Source organism: Eretmochelys imbricata, chromosome 8 (assembly GCF_965152235.1).
Source record: "Eretmochelys imbricata isolate rEreImb1 chromosome 8, rEreImb1.hap1, whole genome shotgun sequence".
NCBI lineage: Eukaryota > Metazoa > Chordata > Testudines > Cheloniidae > Eretmochelys > Eretmochelys imbricata.
In genome coordinates, this window is record NC_135579.1 from 94443810 (window position 1) to 94459899 (window position 16090).

General features: G+C 55.4%; 1 protein-coding gene across 2 annotated transcripts in view; it reads right to left on the reverse strand.

Annotated features, from left to right (window-relative positions):
- PRKAA2 (protein kinase AMP-activated catalytic subunit alpha 2) overlaps positions 1 to 15689 on the reverse strand; it is a 31010-nt gene extending 15321 nt beyond the window's left edge. Inside the window, exon 1 of one of the 2 annotated variants that reach the window (XM_077824305.1) lies at positions 15596 to 15689. In XM_077824305.1, coding sequence (XP_077680431.1) covers positions 15596 to 15689 — 94 coding nt within the window. Of the gene's footprint in view, positions 1 to 6403; positions 6456 to 15595 lie in introns of those variants that run through there. The other variant, XM_077824306.1, reaches the window with a different exon arrangement.
- Positions 15690 to 16090: the final 401 nt, after the last annotated feature.

Below are 16090 nucleotides of genomic sequence, written 5' to 3' on the forward strand. Positions count from 1 at the left end.
AAGGAGTATCACCTCTAGGTTAGTGATTCAAGTCCAAAACACGTTGTTACCATCTGAAGATGACTCAGTGGCCCTGTGTGAAATGAGTCTGGTGACCTCAGTCCAGGCCCCAAGCCTGGATTTATAATGTGGACACAACTGACCACTTTACAGAAAGTTTCAGAGGCCACAGCTCTGATGGACATGGAAACTATGTGGTCAGAGAGCTTGTTTCTGAGGCACTTTTTCCACTCACTCCTAAGCAGGTCCTCCCATCGTCACTCAGGATGGAGAAAATGGAATTGAACATTATCTATGAAGTTCTATACAGAGTGCTCAAAATCCTGCAAGCTTTACTGAAGGATGACAAGTCTATACATGTTTTACCCAGAGATCCACAAGCAAGTAGTTTCTGACTAGTTATGTATTTTAAAGTGCAGCTTCGTTCTCACTGAACGTCAAACCATTAGGGAGGTGAAAGGATGGAGTTAACCCTGTCTCTCCCATCATGTTGCAAAACTTCCCCTAACTACACATATTTCTAATCCTTCCTATGCTGCCTTCTGGTTTCTAACCACATTAAACTAAAGCTACTTTCTCTCGCCCACAAAGCCCTGCATAAATCATATACTGGGATTTTCCAAGCATGCCTTATCGAGCGCTTCAGTAGAGCAAGCCAAACTCTGCTCTGAGTTGTACTGGTCCATATCACTTACATGGGTGACAGTGGTGTAACACGAGAGGAGAATCTGGCTCAGAGTTTTTAACTTAATGTGAAATTTCCCAGCTTTTGTCAGTTTAAGCCAGCCTCCTTCTGTCATCACTTAATGTACTACTTCTTGTGAGAATTAGAAAATACTTAGCTGCTAAAATGCATTTAGACTGAATGACAGGTTATGTTCACATGCCATACTATGGACTTGATGAATACTCCAACCAACCTCTCCCAAACTGTTTTCACCATAACCAAAGGGTCCAGTCTTGAAGGCCTTACACAGACATCTATCTTTGCAAAAGCTTAATCAACACTTGGTGGAAATCTCAGGATTTTCTTGTGGTCTCTAGGGGCGGGCTGTCTGGAAAATAATTCCATTTGGTAAAAAAATTTGTAATGTAAAAATCTGTTTTCATTCTGCATCAGAACAAAAAGTAGATCTTTAAAAACTTCTGTGAGTGTGAGATATTATGACCCTTGGCCTTCCCCTAAGAACAGACAATAGCCCAGTGGTTAGGGCCCTCACATGGGAGCCTGACGCTCAGTTTTGCTGAAAAATTCCAGACCGGCTCTAGTTAGAGTGTCCTCTAAGGCAGTGCTTCTCAAGCTATCTGATGTGGAGGACCGGCAATTTTTTTCCCCCCAATGTGTGCGCGCAGACCGGCAGCCGGTGGCTCGGTCCGCGGACCAACACTTTGAGTAGCACTGGTCTAGGGAGTAGGATGCCAGGAAGGGACTTGCCTTTACATAGGGCTTCCAGTTCTTCAAGGGAGAAACTGATTAATACAAGGCTTATGTACCACTTAGGCCTTGTCTACACTACAGGGGAAATTCGATATAAGCTACACTATTTGAGTTAGGTGAATAGCCTAATTCAAATTGACATAGCTTAGACCTACTTACCACAGGGTCCACATTATGCAGTGTTGACAGGAGACGCTCTCCCGTCGACTCCCCCTACCCTTCTCGATCCAGTGGAGTACAGGAGTCGACAGGAGAGCAATCTGCGGTTGATTTAGCAGTTCTTCACTAGATTTAGCGGGTCTTCACTAGACCCGCTAAATTGACCGCTGATGCATCGATCGCTGCTCGTCAATTCCCCCAATAAGTGTAGACAAGCTCTCAGTGGACTTACAGGGCTTAAATGGGACTTATGTGATGCACAGGTCTTAAACTAGCCCTCTGAACGAGGGTTAAGTTCAGCACAAAGATATAATCAAGAATAATGACAAGTTCTAGACCGTTATGTAGTCTGGCGTAGATTACTTTCCCTATAGAGTCTTAGCACACAAGTGCTAAAAACAAATTAAACAAAAAATATTGAAAAAATATGTCCCTGAAGGGGCAATCTGTCTCTGTGGAGCTCATATCCAAGGCTAAGTTGCAAGGATTTACAGCATGTAAAGATTAGGTTAATCAGAAATAGATATACATATATCACGGGGACGAATATTCATTGTCACACAGGGGTAGAGTAAATCTCAAATAACCTAGTCTTAAAAATAGAACTTTACACACTTAAATAATTATATGCAATCCTCCCGCTGTGCAAACTAACAGCAAAGGCCAAATTCTGCAGAAGTCTTTATTCAATGGAAGTTTCCACAGTTGTGTTTCTTGGCTCCTGAATACTGCAGTGGGAAATCAGTCCTTAAGCCTTGTAGTAAGCCCTGATTTTAGGGGGGATGCTGCAGCTGCAAACTTGAGTACATTCTTTAAAAATACAGGTTAGAGAGAAATGTGTTGATGCTGTTTGTCTCCTGTTGAGCACATTGGGACTGACTTTGCTCTCACTTACACTGATGTAAACTGGGAGTAATTCTACTGAGGTTAGTGGAATCACATCAGATTAAAAATGGTGTGAGAGAACTCGGAATTAGACCCATTCCTTATGATTGAACAGCCTGTGCCACGAAGTGTTCTGCGTGTATGAAGGCAAAATTATAACAAAGTTAAATCTATAGGAAGCTCCTTGCATATCATAGCAATAATGCCTTTGGCATTACCATTTATATTGCAGCTGACAACTTGAAACTCTTTAACGCCATTTTTTGGCCATAATTTTATAAATGGTGAGGATCCTGCAAAGACTTACACATGCTTAACTTGACATCGAGTGGGTGGAATTCTGGCTCAACGGATGTTAATAGGAGTTTTTGACACTGAGACTTCAGAGGCCAGAATTTCAACATGTAAGTTATCCCATAGTTACTCACAGCGTGCAAACGTAAGTACCTGTATACGTTTTTGCAGGATTGGTTAATATTTTGCTTTTAGCTTCATATAGTTAATTACCATTACATAACATACTTCCCAGGCCTATATTAGAACACATGGCAAAAACTAGTATCTTCCATTCCTCTCTGTCATTTGCTGCTACTTCTATCTCTTCTATGGCACAGAGATGGCCTGTTCTGCCCCCCGTTTCTAAGAGGTCTTCTTCAGATTTCTCTTGACTGCCCTCGTTTCCTTACACCAGTACCTTCATGTGGGAATCTGTGTGTTGGTAGCTGGAGTACGTGCCCCAGATATGTCCAGTGCATCCTTCTGATTCTGGTGGCAATGAATGAGCTGATAGTTGGCGATTTCTCAGAACTCTTCATTGTAACAAAGTCTTTCCGGCCAATGCCCAGAATCTTTCGCAGACATTTATTTTCAAAACTAACTACTTCTCTGTCTAAAATTTTTGGTAAATATCCAGCTCTCGCACTCGCAGCTGTATTTTAGCACTGAGATTACGTTTGAACTGAAAATTCTCAGTTTTGTCCTGATTCTACATATCTTTAATTGCCATACGTTTAGTAAATGCTGTGGGTGCCTTTCCTATCGTTGATGTCACTTATTGTACTATCTTCCATAGCAATCAACTTTATTTAAGTCTTTAAAATAAATCTATACTTAATCAGTACAGATCTAAGGAGTTCTCTGTATGAAAAGAGATCCAAAATTTAATCTAAAACCAGGGAAAACCAATGAAACCATTGACATATTTTAAGAGATTAAGATCACTACATTTTTAAAAAGCTGATTTATTTCTACTTGAGAATTTGCTTAATGCACTCTAATACGTATTTTCTAAAGTATGCCATAATCAGCTGTTTCTATCTAACAGCGCTGGATTACATACAGTTACAAAACTGTTAATGTTTCTTATACTACATTAAAAAGGTGGGGCACAGGTGGGGTTTTCGTTTGTTTTGGTTTTGATTTTTTTTTTTTTTTACATTACACTGAAAACTTGTTTACAATAAACACAAAGATACAGTGACATTCGTAATCAGGGAGGCCACAGAATAATATTCTGAAGCACAAGACAGGGAGTAAAAACCCTGCCATTAACTTATTAACAGCATATCATTTTAAAGGCTTTAAGCAGATCACTAGAAGCTCACTGCAGTGTGTGAGTGCGGACAGGAGCAGAGCATGAAAATGACAGAGCAGTAAGGCTGTTACCATTCTGGGTGAAGGAGGTCATTATTATTAGCGAAGAGATAAACACTGCCAGAGATTCTTTCCTCAATAAGAGTGTCCCAAAAATAAAACACTTGGCCACCCTTGAAAATAAAAGCCCCGTTTTGCATGAACTGCAATATGCTACAGTTTGTATTGCACATGCAAGTCAGGGATTTAACTATGGGCTGAGGTAAACAGGGTCATTCTCATTGTGCAGTATGTAGAAAATACCAGTCATCAGTATTAGGATGCACCTTTGCATCTCTTGGGATTCTGGAAATTACAGCTTCCCAAGGTTTCAGAGTAGCAGCCATGTTAGTCTGTATCCACAGAAAGAAAAGGAGGACTTGTGGCACCATAGAGACTAACAAATTTATTTGAGCATAAGCTTTCATGAGCTACAGCTCCTACAGCACCCTATGCCATGCTGCTAATGGACTGCTCTGTAGCCCAGAATTTCTAGAAAACGCTATGCTAAAGCAACCCCCCTTCTACATCTGTGAGGGGGACAGTGTATGGCCACTTATGGTGACCCTGCCCTGGGAGAATTCTCCCCAGGCCCTTTGTGGCATAGTTCTGGAAGGAAGTCGGTCTCTCTTCCAGCCAGGGTTAATGTAACATGTACATGGAGTACAGGTTAATAGTGTAATGAGAAGAGGGAGAGGAGAGAAAGGGGGCCGGAATGGAGCACATCAGATCAATACCTATAGACCTTGCATCAGGGATGAATAAGCCCACAGGACATATGATTTGGTAGGACAATAGAAACCCCACATTTAAGGCCTACAAATCACACACCTCAACAGTGTGATGCATAATAAATAATACTTTGCCTGTGCCCACAGAAGCACCTTCTATTGGAGAATCTCAAACCATTTTCCGAAATTAAAGAATGATACCATGCCCCATCTCTTGTGGTCAGTAAGAATGAAATAACTGCTTTGGGTGGGGAAACTGAGGCACAACACAGTTAAGTAGCTTGGTCACAGTCATGCACAAGTCACACAGCCAGGAACAAAACCCAGATCTCATCCCTAGGTTCAGCACCATCCTTTATATACAAATGACATATTATATTCTACTATGTATTTACATCACTCCCATCCTCACTCATAAGGATAGACCAGGCCTGAAAGACTGTATTTAAAGAAATAATGTTACTGAGTAGCTTATCTTCTTTCCATCCCTGAAAAACAACACGCATCTTTGCAGGGTTTTTTTTTTTTTTAAGTTCAAACACATCAATAATTAAAAATAACAGTCTGCTTTGTAATCCATCTTTTGCTTACAGTAAGCATCAGATACAGAGCTATTATTGTTTCACTCCCCAGTGACTTGTTAAGTCTACACGCATGTCTTGAGAGACAAAAGAGTGACTATAAATTGCCTTTTAAACACAGCAGGTTTCCAATGTAGCTGTTTCCAGCCAGAGGAATCTTTCCATACTGGAGTAAACACACTTTTCCACCCCGTTTAGTAGGTTGTTGTGCCTAGCCTTCATTTCATCTTTAGTTGTTAGCTTGTGTTCTGTTCTTTCTAAAGATTTTATCTTAAGCTACTGGGTCTAGTTAGGAGTCTGTGTTCCTCTACATAGTGGGGCATAACTGGCTAGGGGGCAGTACTGCTGAAAAGGATCTGAGGATCACAGTAGATCACGACTTGAATATGAGTCAACAATGTGATGCAGTTGCTAAAAAGGGTTGTATCATTCTGGGTGGTATTAACAGGAATGTCATATGTAAGACATGGCAGGTAATTATCCCACTCTAGCTGGCACTGGTGAGGAGGCCTCAGGTGGAGTATCATGTCAATCCTGGGCACCACTCCTTAGGAAAGATGTGGACAAACTGGAGACCGGCCAGAGGCAAGCAACCAAAACGATAAAAGGTTTAGAAACCTGATCTCTGAGGAAAGGTTATAAAACCTGGGCATGTTTTGTCTTGAGAAAAGAAGAATGAGGGTGCCCCTGATATCAGCTGTTAAGAGCTGTTATAAAGAGGATAGTGATCAATTGTCAGAGGCTGTTAAAAAGAGGACAGTTCTCCCTATCCACTGGAGTTAGTCAAGTATTAATCTGCTTAATCTGCATCAATGGAGATTTATGGTAGATATTAGGAAAAAGTTTCTAACTATAAGGGTAGTTAAGCTCTGGAATAGGTTCTAAAGGAGGTTGTGGAACCCCATCACTGGAGATTTTTAAGAAGCACCTGTCAGGGATAGTCTAAGGTTACTTGGTCCTGCCTCAGCGCAGGGGGCTGGACTTGATGACTTCTTGAGGTCCCTCCAGCCTTACATTTCTAGATTCCATGTAGCGGAAGGTGTGAAACTTGTTGCTCGCAGTACATGAACAATTTTTCATACACTAATATTAGAAATAGGTTTTAGAAATGTAGATCCTGCAATTAATTTCCCCCAGGGGGGATATTGGTTCCTGTCCTTTGCTCACACACAGCCCAAAACAAAAGGTTCTCTCTTCCTCTGATTCTGATGGAGGGGGGATAATACGAACATATCTTGGAAGGGGTGATGTGATATGGAAGGAGCAGCAGCTCCAATGTACACTCCTTTGAGAACTGCAGAAATCCCCCTGCACCATCATGTATGTGGGGCTCCACAAACAAGGGAGGAGTGAGAAGCAGATGGTATTGTAGCACATTCTCTTTTGGTACCTGGTGGTTGTTTGCTGGGAAACCTCCATGAAGTAATGTTGCTGGAACTCACCTCTGTACCTCCCCTCCCTGTTAGGCGTGAGGTGAGCAGTAGTGGGGTGGGCTATTCAGCCAGTGGCAGCAAACCTTCATAGTAGCATTGGCTGCCATTGGAAATGGGGTGACCTTACTATGTGCGTGGAGGGGAAGACAATCATTAGGCCTGGGGGGGTAGTGCTACTTTGACCCACAGATCCTTGGGGTTGGCAGGATGTACCCCTCCATGGGGTCACAGAACCCTCCCTTTGGGGGGGAAAGGTGTGGGCACACTCCACAAAGGAGAGACTCAGAGATTTTTGATGTAGTTTTTCCTCCTAAAGAGAGGGGCCCAGAGAGCCCAAAAATGCTAACACTCCTGGATTATCAGCATCACCACCATTTTTCAGTGCACTTCTCCCTTTACTTTATTACGCCGGTTCAGGGCCTGATGCAAAGCCTATTCGAGTCAATAGATGTCTTCTCCTGACTGCAGTGGCCTGACACAAGCCCCGTAGAGCTTTCAGCTCTTGACATTTGCCATGAGCCATTGGGAAGAGAGGGGGAATTTCTCAGAAAGTTAATACAAACAAAACCAAATAATTTGCTCACTCGATTCCCTAGACGAGAAAGGTGGGAGGGCTGTGTTTGAAATTGGCTTTAGTCACTTTCCTGTTAGTGAAGAGTATTCTGGCCAATTTCTGCAACCACAAACAGAAGTGACACTGGGACTATCAAGGCCTGGGCTAGTGTAGGTTAGGCTGGTGGTGGAAGTGACCAGGATAATGAGAGAAAAAGCAGCAGCCATCCAGTTCTTACAAGACAATGACTGCACGGGCTAGTCATCAGCGCTGACTGCAGCCTCAGAGAAGCCAAGTCAAAAGAAAATTAATAGTGTTACTCTTCTTAAGTACCTACTTCTGCTATTGAACACTGTATTATTGTCAGCGTATGGCAAACATGCATCTCAAGCGGTTAGCAAGGCGCGCATGGAAGAGATGTAAACAAATCTGTTTCAAAAAATGGCCCTTCCTGATTTAGCTATTTTGAGCAAAAAATAGTTGTGAAAAGAAACAATATTTCTCTTGCAATAAGTTGTACCAGTCATGAAAGTTGAATGAACGCTGAAGTCCCCAAATGTCCTAGCTCTCCACAGAAACTCTGTATGAACTTTACTTCATAGGCACCTGGGTTTCTCTGATGCAGTAAAAGTCAAAGCACTTACTGCTTCTGCAAGTACTACCACGGGAACACAAGAGCTGATGGGACAGTGAGAGAACTCATTTCCTTCTATTAACTTCCCCTCTCCTGCCCCTACCTCCACCCCCCATTAAAAAGAAAAACAATAAAACATGTAACTAACACAGCTGCCCAATTCTTCATCATAATCATTTGCGTGTGTGTTATATCACCATCCCCTACTTGTGGCTAATTTGTCTTCTAGATTGTCAGCCCTCTGGCACAGGGTTTGACTCTGATCTGTTTGCACAGTGCCCAGGACAACGGGGCAGTGATCTTGGCTGGGGCTCTTGGGCGCTGCCATAATATGTTTACTGCTATTATTAATCACTATAATTTTGCCTACACCTAACGAAACCCTGTGACCTGTAATCTCACTGTTGTCTTTGACACTTCTCACAACTCCTTTTAGCCACTCAACCCATCCCATCCTGGATCTCTTGCTGGATCCTATTACCTGTTCCTCTTTTAACCAAAATCCAGTCCCTGCTTAAAACCATCCATCATCTTCAAGAAATCACTTCTTTTTTTCCTCCTTGATAATCCCCACACTTTTCCCCCCCTCTTAATTATTGTGTGGTACCTTATGTTTTCTTATCTTTGTTCTTGCCTCCCAAAAGCATACTCTTCAGTGACTTCCCTAATGCACTGTGCAAAGTGCGAGTGCCAGATCACTAGGGTTATTAAAAACAAATCAGCCTGAAAAATGGTTGTAAAATGACTACATATCTCATATTCTTAGTGAATAGGAAATAATTATGCAAAATATATATATGCTTGAATCAATAGCTCATAATATATCTAATTTCCTTCATGTTTCTTGTTAGAACATAATGATTACAGGCTACTTTAGTGCCCATTAAATCAAAATTGCTATAATTTAGCACACAAAGAGCACACCTAGTTTAATCTCAGTTTGGATACCATAAATCCACTTTGCATATACCGAACTCCCACTAGAAAAGGGGATGGTGGTTTCGGCAAAATACTGAGAAAAATTATACGTATAAGGCACTACTCCATGAAAAGAACTGTTCTTAAATCCCAATAGTTTCCATTGATTTACACATGTCTTTTGGAACCTGCTGGCTGTGTATGAAAGTCAGGATTGTGTACAGTAATGGTTTAACGATTTAAATGGCCCCCTTTTGCCAGGCTTTGAGTGAAGAGGGACATTTTTTTTTCTTAGCGAGCGGATGAATTGTGTATTTTTCTTTGGCACTGTTACCTGAGAAAAGTCAAACTTCAACTTAACGTTGGAATTAATAGGGGGAAAAAGAAGGTGCATGTACTTTTATTCACAAGTCTTTCAGAGCGCTGAGGGAAAGCTTGTATCTGACTTGAAAGGGCAAGGTGAATTCTGACTGACCACCAATCAGCCTTTGCTGTAGGAATCCCTATGAATAAATCAACCCTGACTCCCCCATCCCTTCTGCTACAGTTCTGAACCCAAAGCCCCTGTCTAGGGATAGGGAGATGAAATCATCTTTGGCTCTTGCTCCTATTCCCCAACATGACACCTGCTACTTCTTCTACAGTGGTGACACAGCTGGAACTCAAGGATGATCTATATCACACAACAGGGGCAAAGATGCTAAGACAGGTCCCTTCAGTCACCATTTCGGTCCCAATCTCCTCCATGCTGAGGAACGAACGTTTGAACACTCTCTATTCTTACCCACAGGCAAAGGAGGAATGTAAAGGTCAGGGTTAGAAACGGCTGCATGTGGTTATTGAAGAGCGGGGGTTGAATCTCCCTGAAACTTCCTGCCCACACCCAATTACCCTCTTCTCTCCAGGATTACCCTGCGTCCCCACTCTCCACCAGCCCCACAGGCAGCAGGGACACTCCAGCTTTAGGAAGGACAGACGCCAGGTGAAGAGGGAAGCATTCAGTTCTTCAAGTTGACACCCACTAGGACTAGGGTGACCAGAGAGCAAGTGTGAAAAATTGGGAGGGGGTGGGAGTAACAGGCACCTATATAAGAAAAAGCCCCGAATATTGGGACTGTCCCTGTGAAATCAGGAGATTTGGTCACCCTAACAGCCACGCTCTTTTGTGTGGTGAACAACAGAGAGGGTATCATTCAGCTATAATCACCGCCCTGCTTCACAAGCCAATTCTCTGCAGCATGCCTGGCTGCCTCAGCCTGCTACCTATGCGGCTTGACATTGTGCTGCTGCCTGAACATGCCCGTGGCAAATATTTCCAGCCTTGGTTGCCAGGTCTGATTCCCTGCACAGGAATCCCAGTCACTGTGGTCTCTGGCTGTAGTAACCGACCACAAGAAAGCCTGTCCCCTGCTGTGGCTATGGCGAGGGTACCGGGCATGCACAGAGGAAGTGGATTCCAGACGCTGCCCGCCTGGCCTGGTTTATGATGGGTAGAGAAAGGCTGCACAGCGGAGGGAGGGAAGGAGTACAGGCACTGGAGTGGTGAGGGTGACACAGGGAAGAGGGACTCACCTAGTAGATGCCTACAGATTGCACAGGCCTCACCTGGTGCACTGGACATAGGAAAGGGGCATACATGAGGGGAGAGAGCATAGGCGAGAGGAGAGGGAGTGGACAGGACTTCACCGAGTGCATCCATGAGAGGGAGGGTGCAGGCCAGTGGAGGGAACTGGAGGGATGAACGGTGCGTGCACTGGTGGCAAGAGGGGTACTGCACTGTGCTTGTGCCGGGGCAGGAAATGGGGGGTGGCGCGCACTGGGGCAAGGGGATGGGGCTGCACGGCTGGTGCCCTGGGGGAAGGGAGCCAGGGGCTGCATGGAGCATGCACAGAGGACTGCCCGGTGCGTGCCCTGGGGAAGGGAGCGAGGGGGCTGCCCGGTGCATGCCCTGGGGAAGAGAGCAACGGGGCTGCCCAGTGCGTGTCCTGGGGAAGGGAGCGAGGGGGCTGCACAGCTGGTTCCCTGGGGGAAGGGAGCCAGGGGCTGCCCGGTGCGTGCCCTGGGGGAAGAGAGCCGGGGGCTGCCCGATGCGTGCCCTGGGGGGAAGGGAGCCAGGGGCTGCCCGGTGCGTGCCCTGGGGGATGGGAGCGAGGGGGCTGCCCGGTGCGTGCCCTGGGGGAAGGGAGTGAGGGGGCTGCCCGGCGCGTGCCCTGGGGAAGGGAGTGAGGGGGCTGCCCCGTGTGTGCCTGGGGGAAGAGAGCCGGGGACTGCCCAGCGCTTGCCCTGGGGGGAAGGGAGCCGGGGACTGCCCAGCGCTTGCCCTGGGGGGAAGGGAGCCGGGGGCTGCCTGTGCGTGCCCTGGGGGGATGGGAGCGAGAGGGCTGCCCGGTGCGTGACCTGGGGAAGGGAGCAAGGGGGCTGCCTGTGCGTGCCCTGGGGGGATGGGAGCGAGGGGGCTGCCCGGTGTGTGCCCTGGGGGGATGGGAGTGAGGGGGCTGCCCGGTGCGTGCCCTGGGGGGAAGGGAGCCAGGGGCTGCCTGGTGCGTGCCCTGGGGAAGGGAGCCGGGGGCTGCCCGGTGCGTGCCCTGGGGGGAAGGGAGTGAGGGGGCTGCCCGGTGCGTGCCCTGGGGGGAAGGGAGCCGGGGGCTGCCTGGTGCGTGCCCTGGGGGGAAGAGAGCCGGGGGCTGCCCGGTGCGTGCCCTGGGGAAAGGGAGCCGGGGGCTGCCCGGTGCGTGCCCTGGGGGAAGGGAGCCGGGGGCTGCCCGGTGCGTGCCCTGGGGGAAGGGAGCCGGGGGCTGCCGGTGCGTGCCCTGGGGAAGGGAGCCGGGGGCTGCCCGGTGCGTGCCCTGGGGGAAGGGAGCCGGGGGCTGCCCGGTGCGTGCCCTGGGGGAAGGGAGCCGGGGGCTGCCCGGTGCGTGCCCTGGGGAAGGGAGCCGGGGGCTGCCGGTGCAGGCCGTGCTGGGGGGACGCGGGGGCTGCCCGGTGCGTGCCCTGGGGGAAGGGAGCCGGGGGTTGCCTGGTGCGGGCCGTGCTGGGGGGATGCGGGGGCTGCCGGGTGCGTGCCCTGGGGGAAGGGAGCCGGGGGCTGCCGGTGCGGGCCGTACTGGGCAGACGCGGGGGCTGCCCGGGGCGTGCCCTGGGGGAAGGGAGCCGGGGGTTGCCCGGTGCGGGCCGTGCTGGGCGGACGCGGGGGCTGCCCGGTGCGTGCCCTGGGGGAAGGGAGCTGGGGGTTGCCGGTGCGGGCCGTGCTGGGGGGGACGCGGGGGCTGCCCGGTGCGTGTCCTGGGGGAAGGAAGCTGGGGGTTGCCCGGTGCGTGCCCTGGGGGAAGGGAGCCGGGGGGATGCGGGGGCTGCCCGGTGCGTGCCCTGGGGGAAGGGAGCCGGGGGCTGCCGGTGCGGGCCGTGCTGGGGGGGGGTGGGCGCGGGGGCTGCCCTGTGCGTGCCCTGGGGGAAGGGAGCCGGGGGCTGCCGGTGCGGGCCGTGCTGGGCGGACGCGGGGGCTGCCCGGTGCGTGCCCTGGGGGAAGGGAGCCGGGGGCTGCCCGGTGCGTGCCCTGGGGGAAGGGAGCCGGGGGCTGCCCGGTGCGTGCCCTGGGGAAGGGAGCCGGGGGCTGCCGGTGCAGGCCGTGCTGGGGGGACGCGGGGGCTGCCCGGTGCGTGCCCTGGGGGAAGGGAGCCGGGGGTTGCCTGGTGCGGGCCGTGCTGGGGGGATGCGGGGGCTGCCGGGTGCGTGCCCTGGGGGAAGGGAGCCGGGGGCTGCCGGTGCGGGCCGTACTGGGCAGACGCGGGGGCTGCCCGGGGCGTGCCCTGGGGGAAGGGAGCCGGGGGTTGCCCGGTGCGGGCCGTGCTGGGCGGACGCGGGGGCTGCCCGGTGCGTGCCCTGGGGGAAGGGAGCTGGGGGTTGCCGGTGCGGGCCGTGCTGGGGGGGACGCGGGGGCTGCCCGGTGCGTGTCCTGGGGGAAGGAAGCTGGGGGTTGCCCGGTGCGTGCCCTGGGGGAAGGGAGCCGGGGGGATGCGGGGGCTGCCCGGTGCGTGCCCTGGGGGAAGGGAGCCGGGGGCTGCCGGTGCGGGCCGTGCTGGGGGGGGTGGGCGCGGGGGCTGCCCTGTGCGTGCCCTGGGGGAAGGGAGCCGGGGGCTGCCGGTGCGGGCCGTGCTGGGCGGACGCGGGGGCTGCCCGGTGCGTGCCCTGGGGGAAGGGAGCCGGGGGTTGCCCGGTGCGGGCCGTGCTGGGCGGACGCGGGGGCTGCCCGGTGCGTGCCCTGGGGGAAGGGAGCCGGGGGCTGCCGGTGCGGGCCGTGCTGGGGGGGACGCGGGGGCTGCCCGGTGCATGTCCTGGGGGAAGGGAGCTGGGGGTTGCCCGGTGCGTGCCCTGGGGGAAGGGAGCCGGGGGCTGCCCAGTGCGGGCCGTGCTGGGGGGACGCGGGGGCTGCCCGGTGCGTGCCCTGGGGGAAGGGAGCCGGGGGCTGCCCGGTGCGTGCCTTGGGGAAGGGAGCCGGGGGCTGCCCAGTGCGGGCCGTGCTGGGGGGACGCGGGGGCTGCCCGGTGCGTGCCCTGGGGAAGGGAGCTGGGGGCTGCCCGGTGCGGGCCGTGCTGGGGGGACGCGGGGGCTGCCCGGTGCGTGCCCTGGGGGAAGGGAGCTGGGGGTTGCCCGGTGCGTGCCCTGGGGGAAGGGAGCCGGGGGTTGCCCGGTGCGGGCCGTGCTGGGGGGACGCGGGGGCTGCCCGGTGCGTGCCCTGGGGAAGGGAGCCGGGGGCTGCCCGGTGCGTGCCCTGGGGGAAGGGAGCCGGGGGCTGCCCGGTGCGGGCCGTGCTGGGGGGGGCGCGGGGGCTGCCGGTGCGTGCCCTGGGGGAAGGGAGCCGGGGGCTGCCCGGTGCGTGCCCTGGGGAAGGGAGCCGGGGGCTGCCGGTGCGGGCCGTGCTGGGGGGGGCGGGCGCGGGGGCTGCCCGGTGCGTGCCCTGGGGAAGGGAGCCGGGGGCTGCCCGGTGCGGGCCGTGCTGGGGGGACGCGGGGGCTGCCCGGTGCGTGCCCTGGGGGAAGGGAGCCGGGGGCTGCCCGGTGCGTGCCCTGGGGAAGGGAGCCGGGGGTTGCCCGGTGCGGGCCGTGCTGGGGGGACGCGGGGGCTGCCCGGTGCGTGCCCTGGGGGAAGGGAGCCGGGGGTTGCCCGGTGCGGGCTGTGCTGGGGGGACGCGGGGGCTGCCCGGTGCGTGCCCTGGGGAAGGGAGCCGGGGGCTGCCGGTGCGGGCCGTGCTGGGGGGGCGGGTGCGGGGGCTGCCGGTGCGTGCCCTTGGGGAAGGGAGCCGGGGGCTGCCCGGTGCGTGCCCTGGGGAAGGGAGCCGGGGGCTGCCCGGTGCGTGCCCTGGGGAAGGGAGCCGGGGGCTGCCGGTGCGGGCCGTGCTGGGGGGGCGGGTGCGGGGGCTGCCCGGTGCGTGCCCTTGGGGAAGGGAGCCGGGGGCTGCCCGGTGCGTGCCCTGGGGAAGGGAGCCGGGGGCTGCCGGTGCGGGCCGTGCTGCGGGGGGCGCGGGGGCTGCCCGGTGCGTGCCCTGGGGAAGGGAGCCGGGGGCTGCCCGGTGCGTGCCCTGGGGAAGGGAGCCGGGGGCTGCCGGTGCGGGCCGTGCTGCGGGGGGCGCGGGGGCTGCCCGGTGCGTGCCCTGGGGAAGGGAGCCGGGGGCTGCCGGTGCGGGCCGTGCTGGGGGGGCGGGTGCGGGGGCTGCCCGGTGCGTGCCCTTGGGGAAGGGAGCCGGGGGCTGCCCGGTGCGTGCCCTGGGGAAGGGAGCCGGGGGCTGCCGGTGCGGGCCGTGCTGCGGGGGGCGCGGGGGCTGCCCTGTGCGTGCCCTGGGGAAGGGAGCCGGGGGCTGCCCGGTGCGGGCCGTGCTGGGGGGGGCGCGGGGGCTGCCCGGTGCGTGCCCTGGGGAAGGGAGCCGGGGGCTGCCCGGTGCGTGCCCTGGGGAAGGGAGCCGGGGGCTGCCCGGTGCGGGCCGTGCTGGGGGGGCGGGCGCGGGGGCTGCCCGGTGCGTGCCCTGGGGAAGGGAGCCGGGGGCTGCCGGTGCGGGCCGTGCTGGGGGGGGCGCGGGGGCTGCCCGGTGCGTGCCCTGGGGAAGGGAGCCGGGGGCTGCCCGGTGCGTGCCCTGGGGAAGGGAGCCGGGGGCTGCCGGTGCGGGCCGTGCTGCGGGGGGCGCGGGGGCTGCCCGGTGCGTGCCCTGGGGAAGGGAGCCGGGGGCTGCCCGGTGCGTGCCCTGGGGAAGGGAGCCGGGGGCTGCCGGTGCGGGCCGTGCTGCGGGGGGCGCGGGGGCTGCCCGGTGCGTGCCCTGGGGAAGGGAGCCGGGGGCTGCCGGTGCGGGCCGTGCTGGGGGGGCGGGCGCGGGGGCTGCCCGGTGCGTGCCCTGGGGAAGGGAGCCGGGGGCTGCCCGGTGCGGGCCGTGCTGGGGGGGGCGCGGGGGCTGCCCGGTGCGTGCCCTGGGGAAGGGAGCCGGGGGCTGCCGGTGCGGGCCGTGCTGCGGGGGGCGCGGGGGCTCGCCGCTGCCCAGCCCGTGGAGCAGAAGCCAGGGCTGCTCCCAGCCCGGCGCCGGGCGACCCCGTTTCCCCGGCGCCCCCTGCCCGGGCGGCGGCCGCCGCGCCCAGCCCCGATACTCAGCTCTTGACTTTGCCGAAGGTGCCGACGCCGAGGGTGTCCCCCAGCACGTAGTGCCCGATCTTCACCCGCCCGTCGTGCTTCTGCCTCTCAGCCATCTTCGCTGCGCGCTGCCGGAGGGACCACAATGCAGCAGGGCCGGGCGGGGGGGCGCGGGCAGAGGGGCGGCCCGGGGCAGGGCGATGCCAGCCCGGGCGTGGGGGGTGGCACGGGGGAGGGGGCCGGGTGGCGCGGTGCCAGGCTGGGGGGATGGGAATAGCGCAAGGGCTGGCCGGGAGGGAGGCGGGGTGCAGGGTGCATGCAGAGGGGGAGGAGGGGTAAATGCCACGCTGAAGAGTGGGCGCAAGGCTGGGGGGCGGCGGGGGGGGGGGCTAGGAATAGCAGAATGTCAGGGAGGGAGGGAGGCTAGCAGGGTGCGTGCCCAGGGGGAGGAGGGGTGGGTGCCAGGCTGAGGGGTGGGTGCCAGGCTTGGGGGCAGGGGTAGGAATGTCTGAGTGTC